Raw genomic sequence first — 27,629 nt, forward strand, 5'->3', positions numbered from 1 at the left:
GTGTTCAATGAAACCATCACTTTCACATGGGGGTCAGAGTGTAGCGATAGTACACTGTAGCAACTTTTTTAGGAAGCTGTCTAGTAAAATGTATCAAGAAAACGTGCACAACTTTGACCTCCACTGATACCACCTCTGCTGCTGATCTTGAGGAAAAAATCCAAAAAATGACTAGTGCTTTCTGTAAAACGTGGACAATACCCTATTTAAAGTAGCAAGAATGGTGGAATCATGGCATATCTGTTTGACAGAACATTCCAGAGTCAAAATTGATGCTATGAAGAGTTTTTACTCTTTATTGTTAAAATAACTATGTAATACAGGAATACATTTTTTTCTAAAAAAAGCCAAAAAAATATAGGAAATGGGAGGCCTCCTTTGCCTTTTCCCTTAATCCTGTTCACCTCCACAGAGGTTGGAAGGTATCCTTTGGACACTCCATCATCCATCTATCTTTCTATCTAAATCATACTACGTAGAGGGCACAGTGGTTAAGAGCTTGGCTGCTAGCCAAAAGGTCAGCAGTTCAAATCCACCAGGTACTCCTTGGAAGCCCTGTGGGTCAGTTCTACTCTGTGGTAGTCACTAGGAGTCAGAATCGACTCGGTGGCAACAGGGTTGGTTTTTTTTTTTCCAGAAGTATATCATATATTCTGTGGAGTTTTGATTTAAAAATTAATGGGCTCATGTTGTAAACACTATTTTATAAATTGCCTTTTTCATTTAAAAATATGAGCTCTTTGCTCCCCTTTTTTTTAGTTTAGGTTTTTTTTTGTGTGGTGAAAACACCACACACACGCATATATATATACACATGTGTATGTACACAAATATTGATATGGAAATTTTTTTGTTATTTATAAATTTGCCATTTCAACACTTTTTTTTTTTTACATTTACAATTCAGTGACATTAGTTATATTCATCATATTGTATAACCACGGCTCTTTCCCTCCTTACTACATAGCGATTTCCCTCACTCTTCAGCTGCTGCATAGTGGTCCACATGTCAAAGGGTCCTGTTTTTTTAGACCATACTCCTTTTGATGAATATTCACATTGTTTTCAATATGTTGTTATTAAAACCAATTCTGTAATGAGTACCCTTTCTGTGCTCCTTTAGGCCCATCTACCAATGTTTTTCTAGGATAGAAAGCCACAAGTGGAATTGCTGGCTTCAAATGGCAAATGCATTTTAAAATTATGATACGTACAGTTGAATTAGACTACAATACCTCTTTCCCCTTACTCTTGATAATACTGAGTATTATCAAAGCTTAAACATTTCTACCAGTATGATAAGTTAATATTATATCTAACTGTTTTAATACTGCTAAATTATTTGTATTTTTCTTGTTGGTTTATAGAGTTTCTGTATATATGCTAGATCCTTGGTTATATGTTGAAAATTTTTCTGCCAGTCTTTTACCCATATTAAAAATTTTTTTGGTGCCTTTTGTCATAAAGTTTAAAGGATTTTTTGTGGTCAAAAATATCACCCTTTTGCCTTGCATCCAACTTGCTCTCCTCTTTAAAATGGCTCTCCTTCTCCAGAGATAATAAACATATTTGTATATACTATCTTCTAATGTTTTCATTATTTTTTTCCTAATAGCTCTATAATCCATCTACAAGTTATATTGCCATGTGTGTGAGAGATGTTATATTAGCACTTAATATGCTTACATTATATAATTAGGTAAAATAATATAATAAAATAGCAAATCTAAAAAATAAAAAAAAATTTAATGATGCGTACAGAAGAAATTAAAATAAATATACCAAAACACTAACAGTGATTGCTTTGGGGTAGGGACTTAGATGTGAATATTTTTCCTTGTAATTGCTTGTATTTTGGCTTTAGACAGTATTTGTTTTATTTATAACATGTGGTGCCCTTTTATTTTCTTTACCTGCCCAGTACTGTAACCCTGTCTTTTCCATTTAACCCCATGGAAGTCCTCCAAGCACAGCATCCCTCACTTGACCATGAGCGTGGGCTTGTGATCTAGACTGGGCCACCCAGAGTCCTTCCCTAGGATATCTCTAAGTGCTGCTGGTGGCCTTGGTCACAGGCTGAAGCAAGTGTAGCCAGAGCTGCCTGTGAACCTTGTTCTAGCTGACCAGATAATGAAACAGGTGACAGGCAGAGAGAGAGAGAGAGAGAGAAACACAGAAGGACCACACATCACATGAGTCCCCAGATCTAGTTTTCCCCAATCTCAGGTCCATTTGTCGTTGAGTTATCCAAGCTGATAAATTCCCCTCCCCTCCCTTTTTTTCTTAAGTTAATGTAAGATTTCTGTTATTTGCTCCAAAAGTGTCCTGCATCAAAAAACCTATAGCAAAAGAAAGACAAGAAAAGCTTAAGAGATATGAAAATATCATTGGTAGGGAATTATTATACATCATAAATGGAGGCAATTCTTACTTCATGGAATCAGGGGCTTAACAAAAGTAACAAGCACCTAGGGGCAATCTCTAAATTGCTCCCACCCCAATTTCAAGAAAAATGGTCGCTAGTAGCAGCATCCTGTTAGCAGAAATGCCTTCCCCTTCCTGTCAGGTCTCGTGCTCCCTTGGACTTGTGCCCATTGCGGGGCAAGTGTCCCCCTCTGCTCCCTTCGCTATGAATCTGCATGGAAAAGGTTAATACAAAGAATATAACATAGCAACTGTTTGGTTTGTTACATTAGGGCATCTTATTACCAAAGAAATAACTAGCAAAATAAGATGGTAGCAAGCATATGCATAATTCCTGCATTTCCAACAAAGCAGGGAGGGCCCATGAAATTAAGAGTGATGCTGATAGGAACAAAAATGGCAGCCCTACTATGTAACACCTAGAATTGGCTTAGAAGAACCAAAACCAAACCAAACCCATTGCTGTCGAGTTGATTTTGACTCATAGTGGCCCTACAGGACAGAGAAGAATTGCCACATATGGTTTCCAAGGAGCACCTGGTGGAATGGAACTACAACCTTCAGGCTAGCAGCCGTAGCTCTTAACTACTACGCCACCAGGGTTTCCCGGCTTAGAAGAGGTGCCCGTAAATACATACACATATCTGCATACATTCATAGACATGCATATTAGACTGTACTTCCGGATTTTACTAATGGGTATTTGGCTTAATCTTAAAACATTCTTCAGGCCAATATCTTATATCGTGGAACTCAAGAGTTGAAAGACCTTAAAAGAGTGCAAGTCATTCATCTTAGACATGTGAGTCCTACAGAGGTCAGGTGACTTGCCGAGGGTCACATGGCTGGTAATTCCCAGAGAGGGTTTCAAACCCAAGTCCCTCAAGTGCCAGTAGGAAATGACTAAACTGATCAGAAAAAAGCAAAGACAAAATCACACACCCACTCACCAGAATAGCAAATATGTGTTACATAAAAAAGAAAGCAATTCTATCATTTTTATACACACTAAAAAAAAACCTCAAGCTTTGGGAAGTGTTATAAAGAACTATGTCAAAAGTACATTGTGTTGTTAAAGAGGGCTTAAGTTAACCACTCATAGAAGAAACACTGATTATCTGGGTAGGAATTTTTGCTTGACTTACACGGGCTCTCAGCCTAAAGATTGTAACAGATGAGAGGGCCTCTCAACTTTAATCTATTTTTCATATGTTGAAATGACAGGCGTCATAAGAAATCATTTTTAAGTTTCCCAGAAGTGTGGAAAAACTAACCTAGTCTTACTTTTATAACCTTTTTAAAGGGCAAACATTTTACTTTTAGTCTTAAAATAATTTTTAAATGGAGCTACCACACTCAAGGGATCCAACTATTTAATGTATTCAAGGACATAAAAGAGCTTTTACTGGTGGGTAAACATCTGGCGCACTTCTGCCCTGATTGTAGTTAAAAACAAAAAACCAAACCCAGTGCCGTCGAGTCGATTCCGACTCATAGCGACCCTAGAGGACAGAATAGAACTGCCCCGTAGAGTTTCCAAGGAGTGCCTGGCAGATTTGAACTGCCGATCTCTTGGTTAGCAGCTGTAGCATTTAACCACTACGCCACCAGGGTTCCCTGATTGGGGTTAGACTTCATGATTTTAGGAGCATGATACTTTTTCTGAAACCTGGTTTTAAGCAATTGAACATAATGCCAAACTGAGTCTAATTTTCTTGATACAGTTTCTCAGACACATGTAAAAAAAAAAAATGCCTTGGGTAACTTTGGGTTCAGAAATCAAAGATTTAAGAATCATTTACCATCAGAAGAGACCTGAGGTGGTCAGTTGCTCTGGATTAGGAAGTAACGCTTACTCCACAGCCCATTCTCATTCTGCTTAATCAATGCTTCTCAAACTATTCAGCCAAAGAGCCCCTGACAGAAAAGATTTCCTTCCAAGGGAAGAAGATAGAGCCTACCCACATGCCTGAAGCAGCCTACTATTAACAAGCTTAGAGCTTTATTTTAAATTTTCATTCAAATTTCACATTCTACTCTATACTGTTTTTATGTTTGTTTTAATATAAAGAAATATACACTTCTTTATATACATTTCTACCACCTCTTCTGCTTTATTTTTCCTCTATAGCACTTACTGCATCTATGAAATCATATATTTTACTTATTTTCCTTGGTTGTTGTTTACCTCCCTCCCTGGTGAGAGGAGGTACACCAAGTGCCGAGAAAAAGACTGGCACTTAGTAGGGCTCAATGACCCACTACTCAATAACCCTCAATAAATATATGTTGAGATAATTATTGTGTCTTAGTTTCTCAGCACTACTATAAGAGAAATAACACAAGTGAGTGCTTTTAAAGAACAGAAGTTTATTTTCACACAGTCCTGAAAGCTAAAAGGCCAAACCAGGGTGACGGCTGTGTGGATTTCTTCCTTGTTGGTAGCCCTGGACATTCCTTGGTGATCCTCACATGACATCTGTCTTCCTCAGTGTGCCCCTGTGCTTAACCTGCTTTTTTTTTTTTCCTAGTAACTCAAAGTGATTTAGGGCACACCCTACGCTGATATGGCCTCATTAACATAGCAAAGAAAACTCTATTCTCAAACGGGATCACATCCACAGGTACAGGGGTTAGGATTCCAACACAAATTTGGGGGGTGTCATGGGCTGAATTATGTCCCCCAAAAAAGTGTGTATCCATTTGGCTGGGACATGATTCCCAGTATTCTGCGGTTGTCCTCCATTTTGTGATTGTAATTTTATGTTAGAGGATGAGGGTGGGATTGTAACACCACCCTTACTCAGGTCACCTCCCCTATCCAAGGTAAAGGGAGTTTCCCTGGGGTGTGGCCTACACCACCTTTTATCTCTCAAGAGATAAAAGGAAGCAAACAGAGAGTTGGGGACCTCATACCACCAAGAAAGCGGCACCAGGAGCAGAGCGCGTCCTTTGGACACGGGGTCCCTGTGCCTGAGAAGCTCCTCGAGCAGGGAAAGCCCACCTCAAGAGCCAACAAAGAGAGAGAAAGCCTTCCCCTGGAGCCGACACTCTGAATTTGGACTTGGAACTTGCTAGACTGTGAGAAGATAGTCCACTTGTAATTCTGTTATGGCAACAGTAGATGCCTAAGACAGGCAGACACAATTCAATCCCTAACAGATAGAATGTTTAAATGATGATGTATTTAAACATGTTCTGTTGGCTGATGTGCCTTCCTTCCTGTGGCTGATAGGCACGCCTTCTCATCCTCAGTGGCAAGGATCCCTAGTTTGGGATGTCAACTCATTACATTCAGGAAACACAGTGGAAACAGCCTGCAATGAAAGACTCCTTTCACTTACTTGGTATTATGAAGCATTTCTTGACTTCTGAGCCCATATCATGAGCGCATTGTGTCACAAGCCCAGTATCATGAGATAGTTACGCCTGATGAACTAGGTAATTTGGTTTTATCTCCCACTAAATGTCCTCTGATGTCCTGAGACTTGTCTTCAGTGGCCTGCACTTGCCTGAATATTCTGTTCTCCCTGCCCATCTAGATCCTTCCCATTCTAAAAAGCCCAACCTGAGCCGAAGCTCTTATGGCACTAGCCTTCATTTAATGGTCCAGATACCACGGCCAGTCTTTTTCTGCCACCCAGAGGGCAGCCTCTCAGGCCCAGTGTGGCTAGGGAATAGAGTATATGGGCTTTGCTCAGGTAAGCCTGAGAGAAAGAAGAAGTTAATTTCCACACTGATTACCAAAACACAAGCTGATTTCAAAGAGTATACAGCAATTTTGAAAGAAGTACAACGGTGTAAATCAGTACAGTCTTCCACTAAACTACTAATACCAATCATTGATTGACATAACTCTGCCTTTCCTCTCAGTTCTCAGGAAAAGGTTTACTTTCTTTTCATCTATAGCAATTTCAGACATAAAAAGCTTTATCATTGGCCTGACTGCAACCGCTTGGTGAGATGTAGCTGGGCTTTAAAAGTATATTTTGCTAGTTATTACCAGTTCTGAGATTACTTTAAAGTAGCTGCCTTATTATTATCTGAGAGGATCCCAAACCACCTTGCTTATCTACTCTTTATCAATATATTCAGTGTAACAAGCTATTATGTAGACCTTACCTGGTGCCAGGCATTCTTCTAAGCTAATTATACATATTTACTTATTATCCTACAAAACAACTTTACTATTAGATACCAAACAAACCAAACCCATTGCCTTCAAGTAGATTTCAACTCACAGTGACTGCACAGGACAGAGCGGAACTGCCCCATAGGGTTTCCAAGGAGCGCCTGGTGGATTTGACCTGCTGACTTTTTAGTTTGCAGCTGTATCTCTTAACCACTATGCCACCAGGATCTCCTTATTATTAGATAGGTACAACTATTTATCTCTGGGCAACATTTTGTTTTGTTATACACAAGGTCATTATGAGTTGGAATCCACTTGATGGCAACTAACAGCAACCGACCAAACAACCTGTTGCCATGGAGTTAATTCCAACTCTTGACGGCCCTGTGTATTGCACAGTAGAACTGCTCCATAGGGTTTTCTTGGCTACAGTCTTTATGGAACCAGATCATTAAGTCTTTCTTCCATGACACTGCTGGGTGGGTTGCTGCCTATCTCTAAAATCATTTCCCAAACCAGCCAAGCTAATTTTCTTCAAATTGGGATGGAAGCACTTTTAGTGACCCTTCTCCATTTTTTTAATGAACACAAATTGACATTGATTCATTCCCTTATTGCCTGACCCCAGCTGTTCCCACTTTGATGGGACATACCCATCTCCTAAAATGCACAAAATGAACTTCATCGTGAAATATTTACAAACGAAAAGTTGAATAGGAAAATGGCATGATCAGAATGGGGTTTTAGAACCATTAATCTGATGGTGGTATTTGGGAGGTGGTGGGGAGGTGTGCTGGTGAGAAATTGGGTGTAGAAAGCTCTGTTGGAAACTTTCATATTTGTAGTCATGAAATACAGTAGGAGCTATTGGGAATGGAAAGGAAAGGGTGAATTCAAAAGGTATCTCAGATAGGGGAAGACCATGTTTGCAAGCAGCATATATAAAACAGGCTTGGGTTTGCAAATAGTTTCTAAACTCCATGAACCTACTGAAGACTGATAAAAGAAAATATAAAGAAATTTGGAATAAGCAAAAAAGATTCCCGGGTCTCTCCAGTTATCTGACTCTAGCCTTTCATTGTCTTTGAGATGTTTTACAACTCAGTGAATTACAGGTAACTGAGAGCAGTGCAAAATAATCCTTGTCCATACACATGCAAATGATTTACTTCTGGTGGAGGTTCCATAGACTTCCCTCTCAAAACCCACCACATGGATAAAAAAAGAAAAAGAGGAGAGGTGGGGCCAAGATGGCAGAGTAGTCAAATGCTTCCAGTGATCCCTCTTGCAACAAAGACCTGAAAAAGCAAGTAAAACCATTATATTTATGACAAGCTAGGAGCCCTGAACATCAAAGGCAAAGTTTGAAAACGGACTGAGTGGCAGGGAAGAGAGATGGTTCAGAAGTGGAGAGGAGCTGCCGGACCTGAATTGCTGGGAAACCTCAAGCACCACTCCCAGGAGCAACTGCTGCAGGCTGGTGGTAGCGTTCGGGCCGCATTTTCCTCAGGGAGAAACAGCCAGCCACACAGCCGACTCACACCTCTGGAACCAGAGAAGAACAGCGCTCTCAGCAAAAGCTAAGTACTTGCATATATTTTACTGCACCCCCAGCCCCCAAGCCAGCTTCAGTGGCTGTTGATTTCCCTGGGCCTGAGATACGCCCTGCTGAGTGCTCTGAGCCATTCTCCAGGCCTTGGAGAAGGAATAAATTCACAATTGGGGGAAAAGATAATCTGCCAGCTCCACTAACCTGGAGCGATCAGGACAGAAGCAGCTCCTGTCTAGGCATAAACCGTCCATGGACTTTGAATACCACCCTCGCATGAACCTGTGTGGGCCTATTTCAGGGAAATAGGCCCTTGTTGGCAGACTGCAACTGTTTCAGCTGTGCGGTGAAGAAGTGGGTGTTTGATGTTTGACACTGCTTTGCCTATTAAACAGGGTCCTCACCTACCCACATCAGGGGCCTAAGGACTGGTGGCTACACTCAGGTCACCCAGCCACCCATGACAGGGGTCCAAGGGTAACTGGTACCTCCCAGCCCTTATAACCAAAAGCATTGAGTGCCCAAGGTCCATCTGCAGAGCCCACCCACCTATGCTCTAGAGAACAGGGATGCGCGTTCCTCACAGACACTTGGGGGATGGTTGCCAGCCCCCTTCCTTGTTCAGAGCATGATCCCCTGTTGCAACCAGATACTGGTACCTACACCAATCACCCCTGCCCCTCTAAGACTATAGGACAGAGCCTGTACCACACACTTGATGACAAGCTACTAGGACACCTGAGCTGAATCCATACAAGAAGGGTGAATGGACTCCTAGGCTGATACACCTGATAACAGCTCTAGCCATCTAGCGACAGGACGTTAGAGCTTCAAAGGTGAAAATAATCAAGCTAGCTCACTTGAGCAACCTATTGGGCATATCAAAACAAAACAAAGAAGCTAGGATACAGTAAGCAAACATAAAATAAAATAATATAATAACTTATAAATGGCTTGGAGACAACAGTCAATATCAAACCACATAAAGAAGCAGACCATGATTGCTTCAACAAGCTCTCAAAGCAAAGAATCAATGGATCTTCTGGATGAAGGTGCCTTCCTGGAAATACCAGGTGCCGAATACAAAAGATTAATATACAGAACTCTTCAAGACATCAGAAACAAGAACAGGAAGGAGATAAGGGAATTTACAGAACAAGCCAAGGAACATACAGATAAAGCAGCTGAAGAAATTAAAAAAGTTATTCAAGGGCATAATGAAAAATTTAACAAGCTGCAAGAAACCATAGACAGCAATCAGAAATTCAGAAGATTAACAATAAAATTACAGTTAGACAACTCAATAGGAAGTCAGAGGACCAGAATTGAGCAAGCGGAAGGCAGAATTGGTGAGACTGAAGATTAAGGACTTGGCATCAATATATTAGAAGCAAAACCAGATAAAAAATTTTTTAAAAATGAAGAAAATCTAAGAATCATGTAGGACTCTATCAAGAGAAATAACCTACAACTGATTGGAGTACCAGTTCCACAACATAATAAAGGGCATTTCTACAAAGCCAACAGCCGACATCATCCTAAATGGAGAGAGTTTGAAAGCATTCCCCTTGAGATCAGCAACCAGACAAGGATGCCCTTTATCACTGCTCTTATTCAACATTGTGCTGGAGGTCCTAGCCAGAGCAATTAGGCTAGATAAAGAAATAAAGGGCATCCAGATTGGTAAGGAAGAAGTAAAAGTATCTCTATTTGCAGATGATATGATCTTATATACAGAAAACCCTAAGGAATCCTCCAGAAAACTACGGAAACTAATAGAAGAGTTCAGCAGAGTATCAGGATACAAGATAAACATACAAAAGTCAGTTGGATTCCTCTACACCAACAAAAAGAACATCAAAGAGGAAATCACCAAATCAATACCATTTACAATAGCCCCCAAGAAGATAAAATACTTAGGAATAAATCTTACCAGAGATGTAAAAGACCTATACAAAGAAAATTGCAAGACACTTCTGCAAGAAAACAAAAGAGGCCTACATAAGTGGAAAAACATACCTTGCTCATGGATAGGAAGATTTAACATTGTAAAAATGTCTATTCTATCAAAAGCAATCTATAGATACAGTGCAATTCCAATCCAAATTCCAAGGACATTTTTTAATGAGATAGAGAAACATATCACCAACTTCACATGCAAGGAAAAAATGCCCTGGATAAGTAAAGCATTACTGAAAAAGAAGAACAAAGTGGGAGGCTTCACTCTACCTGATTTTAGAACCTATTATACCGCCACAGTAGTGAAAAGAGCCTGGTACTGGTACAACAACAGATACATGGACCAATGGAACAGAATTGAGAATCCAGACATAAATCCATCCACATATGAGCAGTTGATATTTGACAAAGGCCCCGAAACAGTTAAATGGGGAAAAGACAGTCTTTTTAACAAATGGTGCTGGCATAACTGGATATGTATCTGCAAAAAAATGAAACAAAACCCATACCTCACACCAAGCACAAAAATGAACTCAAAATGGATCAAAGACCTAAATATAAATTCTAAAATGATAAAGATCATGGAAGAAAAAATAGGGACAATGTCAGGAGCCCTAATACATGGCATAAACAGTATACAAAACATTATTAAGGATGCAGAAGAAAAACTAGATAACTGGGAGCTTGGCCAAAGACTTCACCAAAAGAGTAAAAAGATTACCTATAGATTTGGAAAAAGTTTTTAGCTATGACATTTCTGATCAGCGCCTGATCTCTAAAATCTACATGATACTGCAAAAACTCAACTACAAAAAGACAACCCAATTAAAAAATGGACAAAGGATATGAACAGTTATTTCACTAAAGAAGACATTCAGGGTTCTAACAGATACATGAGGAAATGTTCATGATCATTAGCCATTAGAGAAATGCAAATCAAAACTATAATGAGATTACATCTCACTCCAACAAAAACCAAACCCACTGCCGTCGAGTCGATTCTGACTCGTAGTGACCCTATAGGACAGAGTAGAACTGCCCGACAGAGTTTCCAATGACCGCCTGGCGGATTTGAACTGCCGACCTCTTGGTTAGCAGCTGTAGCACTTAACCACTATGCCACCAGGGTTGCCAAAAAGCCCACTGCCATCAAGTGGATTCTGACTCATAGTGACCCTGTAGGACAGGGTAGAATTGCCCCATAGAGTTTCCAAGGAGCGGCTAGTGGATTCAAACTGCCAATCTCTTGGTTAGCAACCTAGCTCTTAACCACTGTGCCACCAGGGCTCCTTACTCCAACAAGGCTGGCATTAATCCAAAACACACAAAATAATAAATGTTGGAGAGGCTGTGGAAAGATTGGAACACTTATACACTGCTGGTGGAAATGTAAAATGGTACAACCACTTTGGAAATCATTTTGGCACTTCCTTAAAAAACTAGAAATAGAACTACCATACGATCCAGCAATCCTACTCCTTGGAATATAGCGTAGAGAAATAAGACCCTTTACACAAACAGATATAGGCACACCCATGTTCTTTGCAGCACTGTTTACAATAGCAAAAAGATGGAAGCGACCAAGGTGCCCATCAAAGGATAAATGGATAAATAAATTATGGTATATTCACACAATGGAATGGTACGCATCGATAAAGAACAGTGAGGAATCTGTGAAACATTTCATAACATGGAGGAACCTGGAAGGCATTATGCTGAGTGAAATTAGTCAGTTGCAAAAGGACAAATATTGTATAAGACCACTATTATAAGAACTTGAGGAATAGTTTAAACTGAGAAGAAAACGTTCTTTTGTGGTTACGAGAGGGGGGAGGGAGGGTGGGTGGGAGAGGGGTGTTCACTAATTAGATAGTAGATAAGAACTACTTTAGGTGAAGGGAAAGACAACACACAATACAGGGGAGGTCAGCACAACTGGACTAAACCAAAAGCAAAGAAGTTTCCTGAATAAACTGAATTCTTTGAAGGCCAGTGTAGCAGGGGCAGGGGTCTGGGAACCATGGTTTCAGGGGACATCTAAGTCAATTGGCATAATAAAATCTATTAAGAAAACATTCTGCGTCCCCCTTTGAAGAGTGGCGTCTGGGGTCTTAAACACCAGCAAGCAGCCATCTAGGATGCATCAATCGGTATCAACCCACTTGGATCAAAGGAGAATGAAGAACACCAAGGACACAAGGTAATTATGAGCCCAAGAGACAGAAAGGGCCACATGAACCTGAGATTACATCAGCCTGAGACCAGAAGAACTAGATGGTGCCTGGCTACAACTGATGACTGCTCTGATAGGGAACACAACAGAGAACCCCTGAGGCAGCAGGAGAGCAGTGGGATGCAGACCTCAAATTCTCATAAAAGACCAGACTTAATGGCCTGACTGAGACTAGAAGGACCCGAGAGGTCATGATCTCCAGAGCTTCTGTTAGCCCAAGACAGGACCCATTGCCAGAGCCAACTCTTCAGACAGAAATTGGACTGAACTGTGGTATAGAAAATGACACTGATGAGGAGTGAGCTTCTTGGATCAAGTAGACAGATGAGACTATGTGGGCATCTCCTGTCTGGAGAGGGAGATGAGAGGGCAGAGGGAGTCAGAAGCTGGGCGAATGGACACAAAAGCAGAGAGTGGAGGGAACGAGTGTGCTGCCTCATTAGGGGGAGAGCCAGTAGGAGTGTACAGCAAGGTGTATATAAATTTTTTATGAAGAGACTGACTTGATTTGTGAACTTTCACTTAAAGCACAATTTAAAGAAAAAAAAGTCATTCCTGAAAGAACGATGGATGGGACTAGTGGAGGAACTGCCTCTAGGGATATGGTACAGAAGGGAGTTAAAATACCACTATTTTGGGACTGAATGACTATAATGAGAGTAGCATTACCTGAAATAGGTATGTCAAGAAGGTAATCTGATTGAGGGAGAACAAAAAGTTGATTTAGAATTTTTGTCATCTTCCTGGTGGAAGTGTTCAACAGTTGGAGGGCACCACAGTGGAGCATTAAATGAGCCCCCATCAAGTGTCTAACAGGATAGCCAATTAACCAGTCGCCATGCAGTTGATTCTGACTCAGGGCAGCCCCATGTGTTTCAGAGTAGAAGTTTGATCAATAGGGTTTTTAATGGCTATGACCTTTTAGGAATACACTCCCAGGACTTTCTTCCAAGGTGCCTCTGGGTAGATTTGAACCACCAAACTTCTAGGTAGTAGCCAGCATTTAAATGTTTGTGCCCCTCATGGAATCCTGACTCATGGCAAACCCACGTGTTTTAGAGTATGCTACATCTCCGGCAAGAATTGTAATGAAATGGATCTGAGGGTAAGGGCAGTTTTATAGCGGCCTCAGGGTGGCCCAGGTATCTATCCCCCACAATCGTGGAATTTGGCATGTGATTTGAGTGTAAAGAGTATGAGCTACTGTATATCCTAATCCCAAACAGTAGCCAAATGACTTTCTTTGTCACACGCAAAAGTCCTTAGAAAGTGGCAAAGGCGTTAGGTCTCGGCAAATTGGCTATGTGCTTAATTTCCAGGCTTGGTCTTGCTTCATATTAATTAAAACAAACAAACAAACTCAAGCAATCTTGAACCTCTCCCTCCTGTTTGTCCCACGGCCTCAACAATGCCAGTACAGTCTACAGACTGAATGGTGAGAGCAGAAAGCCTCTTGGAATTTAGCTGTTATGATCAGGTACTCCAGCCAGAACTGTAGAAAAGAAAGCTGAAGGACTTACAGACTTAGCACAGTACTAGGGCTGCGGGTTTCTGGGTAGGGCTGCTCTACAGTTAGGGCCTAGAATGGTGTGGATGGGCCGTAGGCATGTTGAGAATTCCTCATGTTTCAAAGAGGCCGAGAGATTGGCACACCATCTCATGGAACAGTATTTCAAAGCCCAAAGACTGATGATTCCTATTAGGAACTGACCCTGAACCTCAGGTTGGTACACCCTTCCTGTCTCAGGGGAGCTCAAGGGTAGTCCGTACACATCGGTGACCATTAAGATGACTTGCTGCAAATCTCTTCGTTTAAACCAAGTCCTGATTTGACCGAACCCTAATTCTAGCAAAGCCTACCCTCCTTCCTAAGGGGATAAATCATCAATTGCGGATTAAGCATTTGCCCCAGCGGCTGGGCCAAGCGCTTTGAAGCGCGAGAATTTCGGAGGCTGTGGGTAGGAGAAACAAATCCAGTCCGGGTTTTGCCTGAACGGGCGGGGGGAGGACCGGAGGGCTGTGTGGAATGGCTCGCGAAGAGGGGGGCGGTGGTGACAAATACACAAAACAAACAGCTCGAGCCGAGGGAGGGCAGCTGTAGGCCCGGACCGCGCGGGCGCAGCGGGCCGGGAGAGGCGCGCGCGGGCCCGGCCGCCGGCCGCATGGAGCGCAGCGCGGCCCGCGGCTCCCGGGCGGCAGTGGCGGCGGCGGCGGCGGCGGCAGCGCGCCGCTCGCTCACACCCACCCCTGCCCGCGGCCGCCGCGCCGCCCCGCAGTAGCCGCCGGCCGCCGGCGTCTCCGCGGGCCGGTCCAGCGAAGGCGGCGCCCGCGCCTCTGCAGCCAGTGCCAGTTGCAAACCGGGAGAGGAGGCTCCTGCAGCCCCCTGTAGCCCCGCGCCCCGGGCGCCTGTGGCCAGAGCGGCCGCCCGAGAAGGAAGAGGAGGAGAAGGAGGTGACAAACTCTCCGGCTCCGCGCCGCGGCCGGCGGCCCCGCAGCCAGGCATGCAGGCGCGGCGTCTAGCCAAGCGCTCCAGCCTGGGCAGCCGCCGCGGGGGCGCCGCGCTGCAGTCCCCGGGGCCGGCGCCCGCGCCCGCCAAGGAAGTCGCCTTGCCCGGGCTCCCGTCCCCCGCCCCGGGCCGGGCCCCGGAGAGCTGGAGGCCGCCGCTGCCGCCGCCGCGCACCGCCGGGACCGGCCCCCCTCGGGCCGCTGGGGCCGCTGCTGCCTCCTCGCCGGTGCTCCTGCTTCTAGGGGAGGAAGACGAGGACGAGGAAGGCGGGGGCCGGCGGCGGCGGGGGCTCGGGCGGGTGGAGGAGAAGCCCCGAGGGGGCGCGGAGGAGGAGGATGACGACGAGGAAGACGAAGACGAGGAGGTGGTCGTCGAGGTGGTGGACGGCGATGACGACGACGAGGAAGGCGAGGAGCGCTTCGCGCCCCTCGGCCCCAGCCGCGCCGTCCCCAAGGGCCCAGCCCGGGGCGCGTTGAAGGTGCGTGCAGGGCGCGGTAGCGCGCGGGACCCGCCGGCCCGGGGAGGGGGACCGGCCCGGGCCCTGGCTCGAGACGTCGGCTCAGGCCGGGACTGGCGACCGGGAGGGGTGTGTCAGCGGTGTTGGCTGCAGCGCGGGTCAGGGCGAGGAAACTGTTGATTTGCTCGCGCCTCGGCCCCCTTCACCTTTCCGAGGCGGCTGTTCCCCTTTTCCTCAAAGGCCAGGTCGGGCTTGTTGGCTCCTGTGGGTCCAGGATAAGATCGGTTCTCCCTGGTGGGGTGGGGAAGTTGGAGATGGGACGAAGAAGACACAGGTTGGCGCCCCGTGGGGACGGGCGAGGTGGAGGAATGAGATTTTATTCCTCCCCAGAGACGCAGGAATGTTCCGTTTTGCTAATTTTGAGAGGTATCAAAGCTTACCGAAACTAACAAGCGGCTTCCCTTGTCAGTCTCCCAATCCCTTCTTCGTCCACGAAAGGTTGTTGATTAGTTTCAATCACATACACTTGTGAAGGAACCGGTAAACCCAGTACTGCAAAAACCAAGCCCTAGGTTCCTACATGCATTTTGCCATCAGCTTATGGCATTGCCCCTTTCCCTCCCTTGTTTAAACTCGACATTGTTTAGCCTTCTTCCTCCTTCATAACTGCAAAAGAGGGGAGAAACAAAACAAAACGGGGGGATCAGGAAAAGCGGGAGGGGGCGGGGCGGGGAGGGGGAGCTGGCATTTAAAATATATGCGTTTCTGCCGAGAATTCTAGCGAAGGCTCCCGTTGACTGTAACACCGAGAGAGCTTTCCGTTTGTGTATCTTCAGAAGATAAGGGGTTTATTATTACACAACTGACTGGTTGGGCTTTCAGGCCTGCGATTGGACAAAGCAAACCACGTTGAGGTTCATGCACTGTGTATGTTGCTAAGAAGTTTTGAGGGCAGCAAGTGGTAAGCGATGGAAGGACTGATTTTTCTTGAGTGGCTTTCAGAATCAAAACTGAATAACTACTTATTGTAGTTTTCAGAATACATGGAATTTCAGGAAGAAACATACATAAAACAAGTAGTAGATAGGGACTATTTAAAAATAATCTTTTGGGGCTTGCAAAAAAAAAAAAAAAACTCGTCAAAGCATGAAATTGCAGTTCCAAAGAAATGTTAAACATCAGCAGTTAGAGTAGACCCAGAGTGGATGTGGCACAGATTTCTTTCCTAGGCCACCCCGGAAATACCAGCACCAGGAGTGAGAAATAGTCATTTGGGATGATAGTTTTTGACAGCTGCTTGTTGGAATCCACCCCGTGACCACACTCATTACCATGGTCTGCTAAGAAGCCTGCATTATATGACTACAGGATATAGCTGTCCTTGGAATTAAGTCACATGGCATCAGTGACCCTGAGTAACAACAGTAGTGATTCCCTAGCACTTTTTTTTATCTAGAAATATTGAAAATACATCTTGTGGTTTGAATAGTGATTGCACGACTTGTGATAGAAAAATGAATAATTTGTGTTCTGTGATCAAGGAACATCTAATGTAGGAAAATAATCAAATCTGTAAAACTAGGATGTGATAATTCCCATTATAAAGAAATATTTTTCACAGCGCCAAACAAATTTGTTAGATTTCTTTAGAAATGTGCTTCATTTTCCAACACTTTGGTATGCCTACAACTTCTCAGAGACTTATGTATTGAATAGTTAGGGGTATAATTTGATCACTTTTTAACTGCTTTAAAGACATCTTGACACTGCATCTGAAGAGATTTTCCATGGAATATAGCAAGGTAATTTTTGTTATAATGCCTGTGAGAATGGCACCATCTTACGTGTTTATTTATTTAACAAATATTTATTGAGCACCTACTATTGCCAGATACTGTTCTAGAAGACAGCAGCGAACGCCTTTCAGATGCTCATATCTAGTAAGGGGAAACATGGCAATAATCAAACACCTAACTAAATAAGCATGACCCTTCAGACTGTGATATTATGCTACAAGGGAAATGCTGATGCCTTAGAGTTTAGGAGGAAGACCTCTCTGAGGTGACATTTGATCTAAGACATGCAGAGCGGAAAGAATATCTTTCCAGACAGAGGTAGGTAATAGCAACTGCAGAAACTCTTGAGATGGGAAGGAAAAAATGAGTGTACCTGGAACTTTGTAGGTATGAGATACGCCTGAGGGCAGCTGGGGTATTGAGCCTAGTGGGCCTTTTCTAAGTAGAGTGTGAAGTCTTTGGAAAGTTTTAAGCAATAAAGGCGTATAAGGTGGTTTGTATTTTTAAAAAGGTCATGCTGGATGGAGTACAGAGGACAGCATTAGAAGCAAGGAGTCCACTTAGGTGGTTGCTGTTATTGCAGTCCAGGTGCGAGATGGGGAGGACAGCTTGGACTAGTTTGCTGGGAGTTAGTAGGGTTAGAAAGTAGTGGACAAATTCTCCTAGAAGAACCCAGTGCAGTTCCTTTTAACGAGGACTTCCTCAACATGGCCACTTACTTCGCCAAGACGACAAGGAGAATCTCAAGAGCTTGTCTGCTGCTAGAAGATGGAGTCTCATAGAATGTAATGTAATCACAAGAGTAGCATACTATCACCTTTGCTATATATATTCTATGGGTTAGAGCAAGTCACACTTACAGGGAGAGATTATACAGGGGCATGGATACCAAGAGGTGAGGCTCACTGGGGGTCACCTTAGGGAGGAACTGAAGTTGTAAAGAGAAGAGGGGTAACTGCAGAAATAAAGTCCTTGGAAAAGCTATAGGGGCAGGGACCTGGAACCCAAGGAGAGGGGTTGGCCTTTGATAGAAAAGCAAGAGACCTTTTCCATTGACTTAGAAGGTGGGGAAAATGAGCCCAGACGTGGGTAGTTTTGTATATTGGTGGTGGTCAGATGAAGCAGTACTTGTCTGATGGCGCCTGTTTCCCCACATAGCAGGAGTGGAGATCATCAGCTGAGAGTGGTTTTAATTAAGGGCTGAAGGCATAAAGTAGAGTTTTCAGGGTGTGGGAGAGAAATTACCAGGGAAATGAAATAGAGTTTGTGGTTATACATTTACAGTGCAAGCAGTCTCTTTGTGTGATTTTCCCAACCTCGTTCCGTTGGCTCACGCACAGTCATAATAATAAAAATAACAGCGTTAATGTTTATTAAGTACTTGCTATGGATGGTACTAGTCTTAAGTGTATAATCTCATTTAAACTTCCCTACAGAAGCATTGGGCGGGCATGCTTCTTCTTATCCTCATTTTACAGAAGGGATAAGCAGCTGAACTTAAACACAGCTGTTAGGTGGTAGAGCAGGGTTGTGGGGCCTGGCAGTCTAACTCCAGAGCTAAACATTACACTATATTGCCTCTTGTAGAGAAAGCGGAGAGCTAGATCCAGCAGGGGTGGGGTTTAGCCAGGTGGGTGAGCAGTGGAAAGAAAGACAGGGACATTGTTGAGGGAGTTGGCATAGCTGTGACTATAATGATGGATTATGAGCCCTGGTGGTGCAATGGGTAAGCACTTGGCTGCTAACCGAAAGGTTGGTGGTTCAAACCCACCCAATGACCCTGTGGAACAACAGATTTGGTTATCTGCTTCTGTAAAGATTAATAAAGATTATAGCCAAGAAAACCGGATGAGGCAGTTCTGCCCTGTCACACACGGTTGTTATGAATCAGAATTGGCATGATGGCACCCCGCAATAACAACATCGGCCCTAAGAGAAGTGAGGACAGGAAGAGGGTGAGGGACTGTGAAAAAATCATAGGTCAGTGGATTAGAGAAATTGAAGAGTAAACCAATAAAATCATTATGAGAATGGGAAGGAGATGCATATTTGGAGTTCCAAGATAATGTTAATACAAATTAATATTTGCTCAATACTTATTATGAGCCAGGAACTCTGCTAAATGCTTTATAGGAAGGAGGATTTAATGAGAAATTACGACTTGGGAATCCACAGGGCTCCCTCATGCTCCGGCTGGGGAGACTTAGGGGTGATATTGCACGCTGGAGGCCTGTGGCCAGGTGGGGAGGCTGGGTTCACGTCTAGGCTGTCTGATGCTGTTGCCTGTGTTTTTTTTGTTGTTGTTTTAAATCACTGAACTGGAATCTCCTAAAATTTATTTCAGATTTATACTCCCATATATTTCTGGAAGGATTGGGATGGCTAAGGGAATAGAGGAATGGATCCTACTATCAGGTGTCGCTGAGTTGATTCCCACTCATGAACAACCCCATGTGTGTCAGAGTAGAACTGTGCTGAATAGAGTTGTTAATGGTTGGTTTTTTGGAAGTAGATTGCCAGGCCTTTCTGAGGAGGCTCTTGGACTCAAAATTCCAACCTTTCAATTAGCAGCTGAGCATGTTAACATTTGCACCACCCAGGAACCACAGAGACCCAACTAGGCATCTGAAATGTGTCACTTGATTACTATAATAGGTACTTATTTAGGCTTTAAATGAGACAGAGAAACTTTGTATTACATAGTTTTCAGTTTCTGGCCAAAGGAAACATACAAATTTATCTGCTAACCTCAGAGGCACTTGTGTAAGGAACATTAAGTAGCACAATATACGTTATCTTTCTCTGGGGTTTAATGAAAGAGAAAAACAAACAAACAAACAAACACAAGGACACTGCCAAACTTAGGAAGGATTTAATAAGTTGTTAGAAAGGCAAAACAATAGGGGGCCGAGATAACAAGGCCCAGGACTGTCCTGTGTGATGCTGTGGAAGAGTTGAGGGCTAAGAATCCAGCCAGATGGATCCTTTACTGGTGTAGCAAGTTGAGGAAAAAACCTGGGCACGGAAGACTGCCGGTAGTTCCATCAAGATTTCATCTATAGAAAAACTGCAGAAGAAAGGTTTTTAAATGAGATAATTTACATCTAGTACTGAATCATTATTAATCGAAAGGGAATCTGCTTCCTGAGTGTCAGCTCTCCAGGGAGAGTTAACACATCTATTAGACTATCTCTTGAATATCAGATGACTGTAAGCCTTTGGCACAGACTGTGTAGCAAACACTGAATTCCTGATTGAATTTGCTAGCGCTAATGCCAGTTGCAAATGGTCTGTGGTGTTGGCTCCAGTGAAAGGCATATGCTTAAGATACCAGACAAAGTTGTCATTCACTGAATCTTAGGCTGCCAGAGTTGGAAGGCAAACAGAGAGTATCTGGTAATCCAGTACCCTCATTTGACCAGCGAGGACACTGAATCTACGAGCGGTGAAATGTCTGTGCAGCCAGGGCTGCATAGTGAGTTAGGAGGGGCCTGGATTAGCGGCCTGGTCAGCCATCCCCAAGTTTTCGTCCTCCTTTCTGGGTTAGTTCCTCGTGCCCAGGCATGATCTGCATTCAGTCTCTTAGTGTTGTGGTAAAAAACCACAGTTTCCTGAAGTGATCTACCCCTCGCTGCTTATCGGCTTCTATTTTTGCAATGTTCCTTTTTCATAAAGTACTTCATGGGGAGGAAGCCTTACATGTGGCTGTGGTATGCTGGGCAGGACCCTCTGCGAATCCTGCTGAGACCAGTCACCCCTCCTTGTGGGGGGTGTGTGATCAGAGGATGATAACATATGGGAAATGTGGGAACCGAGTGTCCACGATCCCTGATGTGGCCCTCGTAGTAAACTGGCCAGAACAAACAAACTCACACCAGTTGCTGTCAAGTCGATTCTGACTCCTAGCGACCTCCTGTGTGTCAGAGTAGAACTGCGCTTCGTAGGGTTTTCAATGGATGATTTTTGGGAATTAGATCATCAGGCCTTTCTTGAGAGGAACCTCCAGGTGGATTTGAATCGCCAACCTTTTGGTTAGCAGCCAAGCACATTAACTGTTTGCACCATCCAGAGACTCTGCTCAGCTGCTAGAGATTAGCTGTTTGAGTCCACCCAGAGGTACCTGGGAAGAAAGGTCCAGTGACCTACTTTCAAAAAATCAGCTATCGAAAAATATATGGAGCATAGTTGTACTCTGACACACAGGGCTACCATGAGTCTAAATCAGCTTGACAGCAGCTGATTTAAAGACATAATACCCAACCCCTAGCTAGGGCCTCTCCTCCTTCACTAAAATCTTACCACTAGTTAGTCATGGAATACCCAGTAATACAAGTGTTAGAGAAAAGGAGAGAAAAAGTGAGAAATCAAGACCTACCCCGATTTAGCTAAGCGCCTCACATCCCCTTAGAAGAAGGCTCTGTGTGTGTGTGTGTGTGTGTGTGTATTTGACCTCTTAGAAGGTGGGACCCTATTCATTAGTAAAACTGTTCCAGTCAGATTGATGTGTCCTCCCAGCCTAGGAGGGGTTTGGGGAGGAGGAAGCCTTTTCCTCCCGCTGCAGTGTGCAACATCAGAACCTCTGATCTGCAGGAATAAACCGGCCTTGTCACAACAACTGAAAAGCCTGGTGGTGCAGTGGTTAAGCACTTGGTTGCTAACCAAAAGGTCGGCAGTTAGAACCCACCAGTCGCTCAGTGGGAGGAAGACGTGGCAGTCTGCTTCTAAAGGATTTACAGCCTTGGAAACCCCATGGGGCAGTTCTGCTCTGTCCTGTGGAGTCATTATGAGTTGGAATGGACTTGACAGCAACAGGTTATGGTTACGGGCCACAATAACTTGATGTAATATGTACTGAAGTCAAGGAAACTTGACCTTTTAGTTGACTGTGCAGTCTCATCATAAGGTAAAATGCATGGTTTTCATTAGACTTTCTAATATTTGGAGAACCTCACAGCCAACCTTCTGTCTTAACCAAATCTACAGTGTCAAAATAAAGGTAATTTTCTTTGGGTTTGCTGTTTGTCTTAGTTATCTAGTGCTGCTATAACAGAAATAACACAAGTGGATGGCTTTAACAAAGGGAAGTTTATTTTCTCACAGTAAAGTAGGCAAAAAGTCCAAATTCAGAGTGTCGGGTCCAGGGGAAGACTTTCTCTCTCTGTCAGCCTTCTCATCAATGTTCCCCCAGACTAGGAGCTTCTTCACACAGGGACCCTGGATCCAAGGGACACACTCTGCTCCCAGCACTGCTTTCTTGGTGGTATGAGGTCCCCTGTCTCTCTGCTTGCTTCTTTCTTTTATATCTCAAGAGATTGCCTCAAGACACAATCCAATCTTGTAGGATGAGTCCTGCCTTACCGACACAACTGCCACCCATCCTCCTTCATTAACATCATAGAGGCAGGATTTACAACATACAAGAAAATCATATAATACCGGGAATCATGGCCCAGCCAAATTGATACACACATTTTTGGGGGGACATAATTCAACCCATGACATTCCACCCTTTGGCCCCCCTAAAATCACATCCTTGCAATATGCAAAGCATATTCACCCCATCATGTCATAGCAAAAGTCTTAACTCCAAGTCCCAAATCCAAAAATTCCTCATCTGTGAAATCTAGGATACAAGTTATCTGCTTCGAAGGGCACAATGGCAGAACAGGCACAAGCTAGACATTTCCATTACAAATGGGAGAAACTGAAGGGAATGAAGGCATAGCAGACACCAAGCAAGTCAGCAGAATACATTATATTAGCCCTCAAAGCTTTGAAAATAATATTCTGTTCTCTGAGACAATTTACATAATGACCCTGCCCTCCGGACTGTAGGTATTGGCCATGGTCTCCAGGTTCTGAGTGGAGGCCCCTTGCCCCTGGGGTTCATTCAGCTCCGCCTCCAGGCCCACTGGGACAGAAACTCCTACCTAGGCTTTAGGCTCATGCACCATTCTCCTGGTCCATCTGAGTGGCAACTCCACCCTTATGAAACACCAGAGGCCATGGCTCCACCCTTTGAAACCCCTGAGGTCATGGCCATAGTTTTGAGATTATGGCAGTTCAGCTTCTTGTGTTCCTTATCTCTTTAGCTTCTGTTTCCTGGTTTCTTGGCCTCTCAGCTCTGGGGGCCCACGCCTATGTCTGTCATGCTGGGGCAAGTGTTACAAAGCTCAGTAGCTCCACCAATAAGTGCCCGGAGGCACCCCACTCTGCCGGGAAGCCTCCTACGCACAGGCATTCAGCTCTCTCGCTCCGCGGGTTGGCTCCAGCACTGTCTCCCGCTGGTCTCCTGGTTCTGCTGTTGCGGCTTTTCTGCCGCAGCAGGTTCTCTGCTGCATTAGTCCTCCGTTGTCGCAGCTCTATCCATTCACAGTTTCAAAACTCCTTCCACATTTTAGGTATCTGTTAGAGCAGCACCCCACTCTTGGTACCAAATTCTCTGTTATCTAGTGCCGCTGTAACAGAAATACCACAAGTGGATGGCTTTAACAGAGGGAAGTTTATTTTCTCACAGTAAAGTAGGCTAAAAGTCCAAATTCAGGGTGTCAGCTCCAGGGGAAGATTTTCTCTGTCAGCATTCTCATCAATGTTCCCGCAGACCAGGAGATTTTTCACGCAGGGACCCCAGGGTCCAAAGGACATGCTTTGCACCCAGCACTGCTTTCTTGGTGGTATGAGGTCCCCTGTCTCTCTGCTTGCTTCTTTCTTTTATATATCAAGAGATTGCCTCAAGAAACAATCCAATCTTGTAGATTGAGTCCTGCCTCACTAACACAACTGCTGCCCATCCTCCCTTGTTAACATCATAGAGGCAGGATTTACAACACAATACTGGGAATCCATGGCCCAGCCAAATTGATACACACATTTTTGGGGGGGGGGGGACACAGTTCAATCTGTGACACTGTTCATGTTTCTATCCATTCCCTCAGTCAGCAGGTCTTTTTTGAAAGCCACTGTTTGCTAGGTTCCTGGTATTCATGTGGGAAACAGCGGTGAATAAACCCTATTTCCACCTTTAGGGAGTTTACAGCCTAGCAAAATGCTGCCAAGTTGCTTATAAAGAGGTTGGAAACCCCTCTTCTTCATTATCCTTAAGATCAAAAATAGATAGGCCATGAGACCTTACTTGGCTACCACGATTTGGATTGTTATTTTCATACACACCCTAAAATAATTATAGCCAGATAATTCATGTGAAGTTTAGATGGTTTGTTTGGCCAGGAGGTAATTCCTGAATAGCTAGTCAAAGGGTGAGTTTAGATCACTGCCTTTGGCAAATAGCCTTAGTTACTTTTATCTACTGGATGAAATGGAACAGAATAGAACTCTGAAATATCTGTAGTGGAATTAGAGTGATTAAGCCTTTACTTCATTGAAGACAGTGCTTTGGAAAATTCAATACAACTTATGTTTAGGGAAAACAAGATTGAGTCTATGATTTTTTTATAATCTTTTAAAAATAATTTTTATTTTGCTTTAAGTGAAGGTTTACAAATCAAGTCAGTCTCTCACGCAAAAACGTATATATACCTTGCTACATACTCCTGATTAAAAAAAAAAATTGATTACTATCCCCCTAATGAGACAGCCCGCTCTGTCCCTCTGCTCTCTCTTTTCGTGTCCATTTCGCCAGCTTCTAACCCCCTCTACCCTCTCATCTCCCCTCCAGGCAGGAGATGCCAACGTAGTCTCAAGTGTCCACCTGATCCAAGAAGCTCACTCCTCACCAGCATCCCTCTCCAACTCATTGTCCAGTCCAATCCCTGTCTGAAGAGTTGGCTTCGGGAAAGGTTCCTGTCCTGGGCCAACAGAAGGTCTGGGGGGCCATGACCACTGGGGTCCTTCTAGTCTCAGTCAGACCATTCAGTCTGGTCTTTTTATGAGAATTTGAGGTCTGCATTCCACTGCTCTCCTGCTCCCTCAGGGCTTCTCTGTTGCGTTCCCTGTCAGTCATTGGTTGTAGCTGGGCACCATCTAGTTCTTCTGGTCTCAGGCTGATGTAATCTCGGGTTCATGTGGCCCTTTCTGTCTCTTGGGCTCATAATTACCTTGTGTCCTTGGTGTTCTTCATTCTTCTTTGATCCAAGAGGGTTGACACCAATTGATGCATCTTAGATGGCTGCTTGCTAGTGTTTAAGACCCCAAATGCCACTCTTCAAAGTGGGACCCAGAATGTTTTCTTAATAGATTTTATTATGCCAATTGACTTAGATGTCCCCTGAAACCTTGGTCCCCAGACCCCTGCCCCTGCTGCACTGGCCTTCGAAGCATTCAGCTTATTCAGGAAACTTCTTTGCTTTTGGTTTAGTCCAGTTGTGCCGACCTCCCCCGTATTGTGTGCTGTCTTTCCCTTCACCTAAAGTAGTTCTTATCTACTATCTAATTAGTAAATACCCCTCTCCCACCTACCCTCCCTCCCCCCTCTCGTAACCATGAAAGAATGTTTTCTTTTCAGTTTAAACTATTCCTCAAGTTCTTATAATAATGGTCTTATACAATATTTGTCCTTTTGCAACTGACTAACTTCACTCAGCATAATGCCTTCCAGGTTCCTCCATGTTATGAAATGTTTCACAGATTCCTGACTGTTCTTTATGGATGCACACTATTCCATTGTGTGAATATATCATTATTTATTTATCCATTCATCCGTCAATGGGCACCTTGGTTGCTACCATCTTTTTACTGTTGTAAACAGTGCTGCAATAAACATGGGTGTGCATATATCCATTCGAGTAAAGGCTCTTATTACTCTAGGATATGTCCCGAGGAGTGGGATTGCTGGATCGTATGGTAATTCTATTTCTAGCTTTTAAAGGAAATGCCAAATCGATTTCCAAAGTGGTTGTACCATTTTACATTCCCACCAGCAGTGTATAAGTGTTCCAGTCTCTCCACAGCCTCTCCAACATTTATTATTTTGTGTGTTTTGGATTAATGCCAACCTTGTTGGAGTGAGGTGAAATCTCATTGTAGTTTTGATCCGCATTTCTCTAATGGCTAATGATCATGAACATTTCCTCATGTATCTGTTAGCTACCTGAATGTCTTCTTTAGTGAAGTGTCTATTCATATCTTTTGCCCATTTTTTAATTGGGTTATTTGTCTTTTTGTAGCTGAGTTTTTGCAGTATCATATAGATTTTAGAGATCAGGCACTGATTGAAAATGTCATAGCTAAAAACTTTTTCCCAGTCTGTAGGTAGTCTTTTTACTCTTTTGGTGAAGTCTTTGGATGAGCATAGGTGTTTGATTTTTAGGAGCTCCCAGTTTTCTAGTTTTCCTTCTGCATTCTTAGTAATGTTTTGTATACTGTTAACGCCATGTATTAGGACTCCTAACATTGTCCCTATTTTTTCTTCCATGATCTTTATCGTTTTAGATTTTACACTTAGGTCTTTGATCTATTTTGAGCTCATTTTTGTGCATGGAGTGAGGTATGGGTCTTATTTCATTGTTTTGCAGATGGATATCCAGTTATGCCAGCACCATTTGTTAAAAAGACTGTCTTTTCCCCATTTAACTGTTTTGGGGCTTTTGTCAAATATCAGCTGCTTATATGTGGATGGATTTATGTCTGGATTCTCAATTTTGTTCCATTGGTCTATGTATCTGTTGTTGTACCAGTACCAGGATGTTTTGACTACTCTGGCTGTATAATAGGTTCTAAAATCAGGTAGAGTGAGGCCTCCCACTTGTTCTTCTTTTTCAGTAATGCCTTATTTATCTGGGGCCTTTTTCCCTTCCATATGAAGTTGTTGATATGTTTCTCCATCTCATTAAAGAATGTCTTTGGGATTTGGATCGGAATTCCATTAAATGTATAGATCCCTTTTGGTAGAATAGACATTTTTATAATGTTAAGTCTTCCTGTCCATGAACAAGGTATGTTTTTCTGCTTATGTAAGTCTCTTTTGGTTTCTTGCAGAAGTGTACTGTAGTTTTCTTTGTATAAGCCTTTTACATCTCTGGTAAGATTTATTCCTAAGTATTTTATCTTCTTGGGGGTTACTGTATTTGATATTGATTTGGTGATTTCCTCTTTGATGTTCTTTTTGTTGGTGTAGAGGAATCCAACTGATTTTTGTATTTTTTTATCTTATAGCCCGATACTCTGCTGAACTCTTCTATTAATTTCCGTAGTTTTCTGGAGGATTCCTTAGGGTTTTCTGTGTATAAGATCATGTTATCTACAAATAGAGATACTTTTACTTCTTCATTGCCAATCTGGATGCTCTTTATTTCTTTATCTAGCCGAATTGCTCTGGCTAGGACCTCCAACACAATGTTGAATAAGAGCAGTGATAAAGGGCATCCTTGTCTGGTTCCTGATCTCAGTGGGAATGCTTTCAGGCTCTATCCATTTAGGATGATGTCGGCTGTTGGCTTTATAGAAATGCCCTTTATTATGTTGAGGAATTTTCCTTGTATTCCTATTTTGCTGAGAATTTTTATCATGAATAGGTGTTGAACTTTGCCAAATGCTTTCTTCTGCATCAATTGATAAAATTGTGATTCTTGTCTTTTGTTTTATTTATGTGGTGGATTACATTAATTGTTTTTCTAAT

General features: G+C 43.4%; 1 protein-coding gene and 1 long non-coding RNA gene across 2 annotated transcripts in view; one reads left to right on the forward strand and one right to left on the reverse strand.

Moving 5' to 3' along the window:
• Nucleotides 1–6,565: 6,565 nt before the first annotated feature.
• LOC126058975 (uncharacterized) lies at nt 6,566–15,931 on the reverse strand. The gene is made up of 3 exons (XR_007513333.1): nt 15,701–15,931; nt 7,983–8,101; nt 6,566–7,854 (listed from the first exon to the last, which is right to left on the reverse strand). It is a non-coding gene; the product is annotated as an uncharacterized LOC126058975 (long non-coding RNA).
• ZNF704 (zinc finger protein 704) overlaps nt 14,551–27,629 on the forward strand; it is a 301,875-nt gene continuing 288,796 nt past the window's right edge. Inside the window, exon 1 of the mRNA XM_049854450.1 lies at nt 14,551–15,281. Within this exon, the coding sequence (XP_049710407.1) occupies nt 14,799–15,281 (483 nt within the window). The 5' untranslated portion in view covers nt 14,551–14,798. The remainder of the gene's footprint in view (nt 15,282–27,629) is intronic.

Source organism: Elephas maximus, chromosome 15, assembly GCF_024166365.1.
Source record: "Elephas maximus indicus isolate mEleMax1 chromosome 15, mEleMax1 primary haplotype, whole genome shotgun sequence".
Taxonomy (NCBI): Eukaryota; Metazoa; Chordata; class Mammalia; order Proboscidea; family Elephantidae; genus Elephas; species Elephas maximus.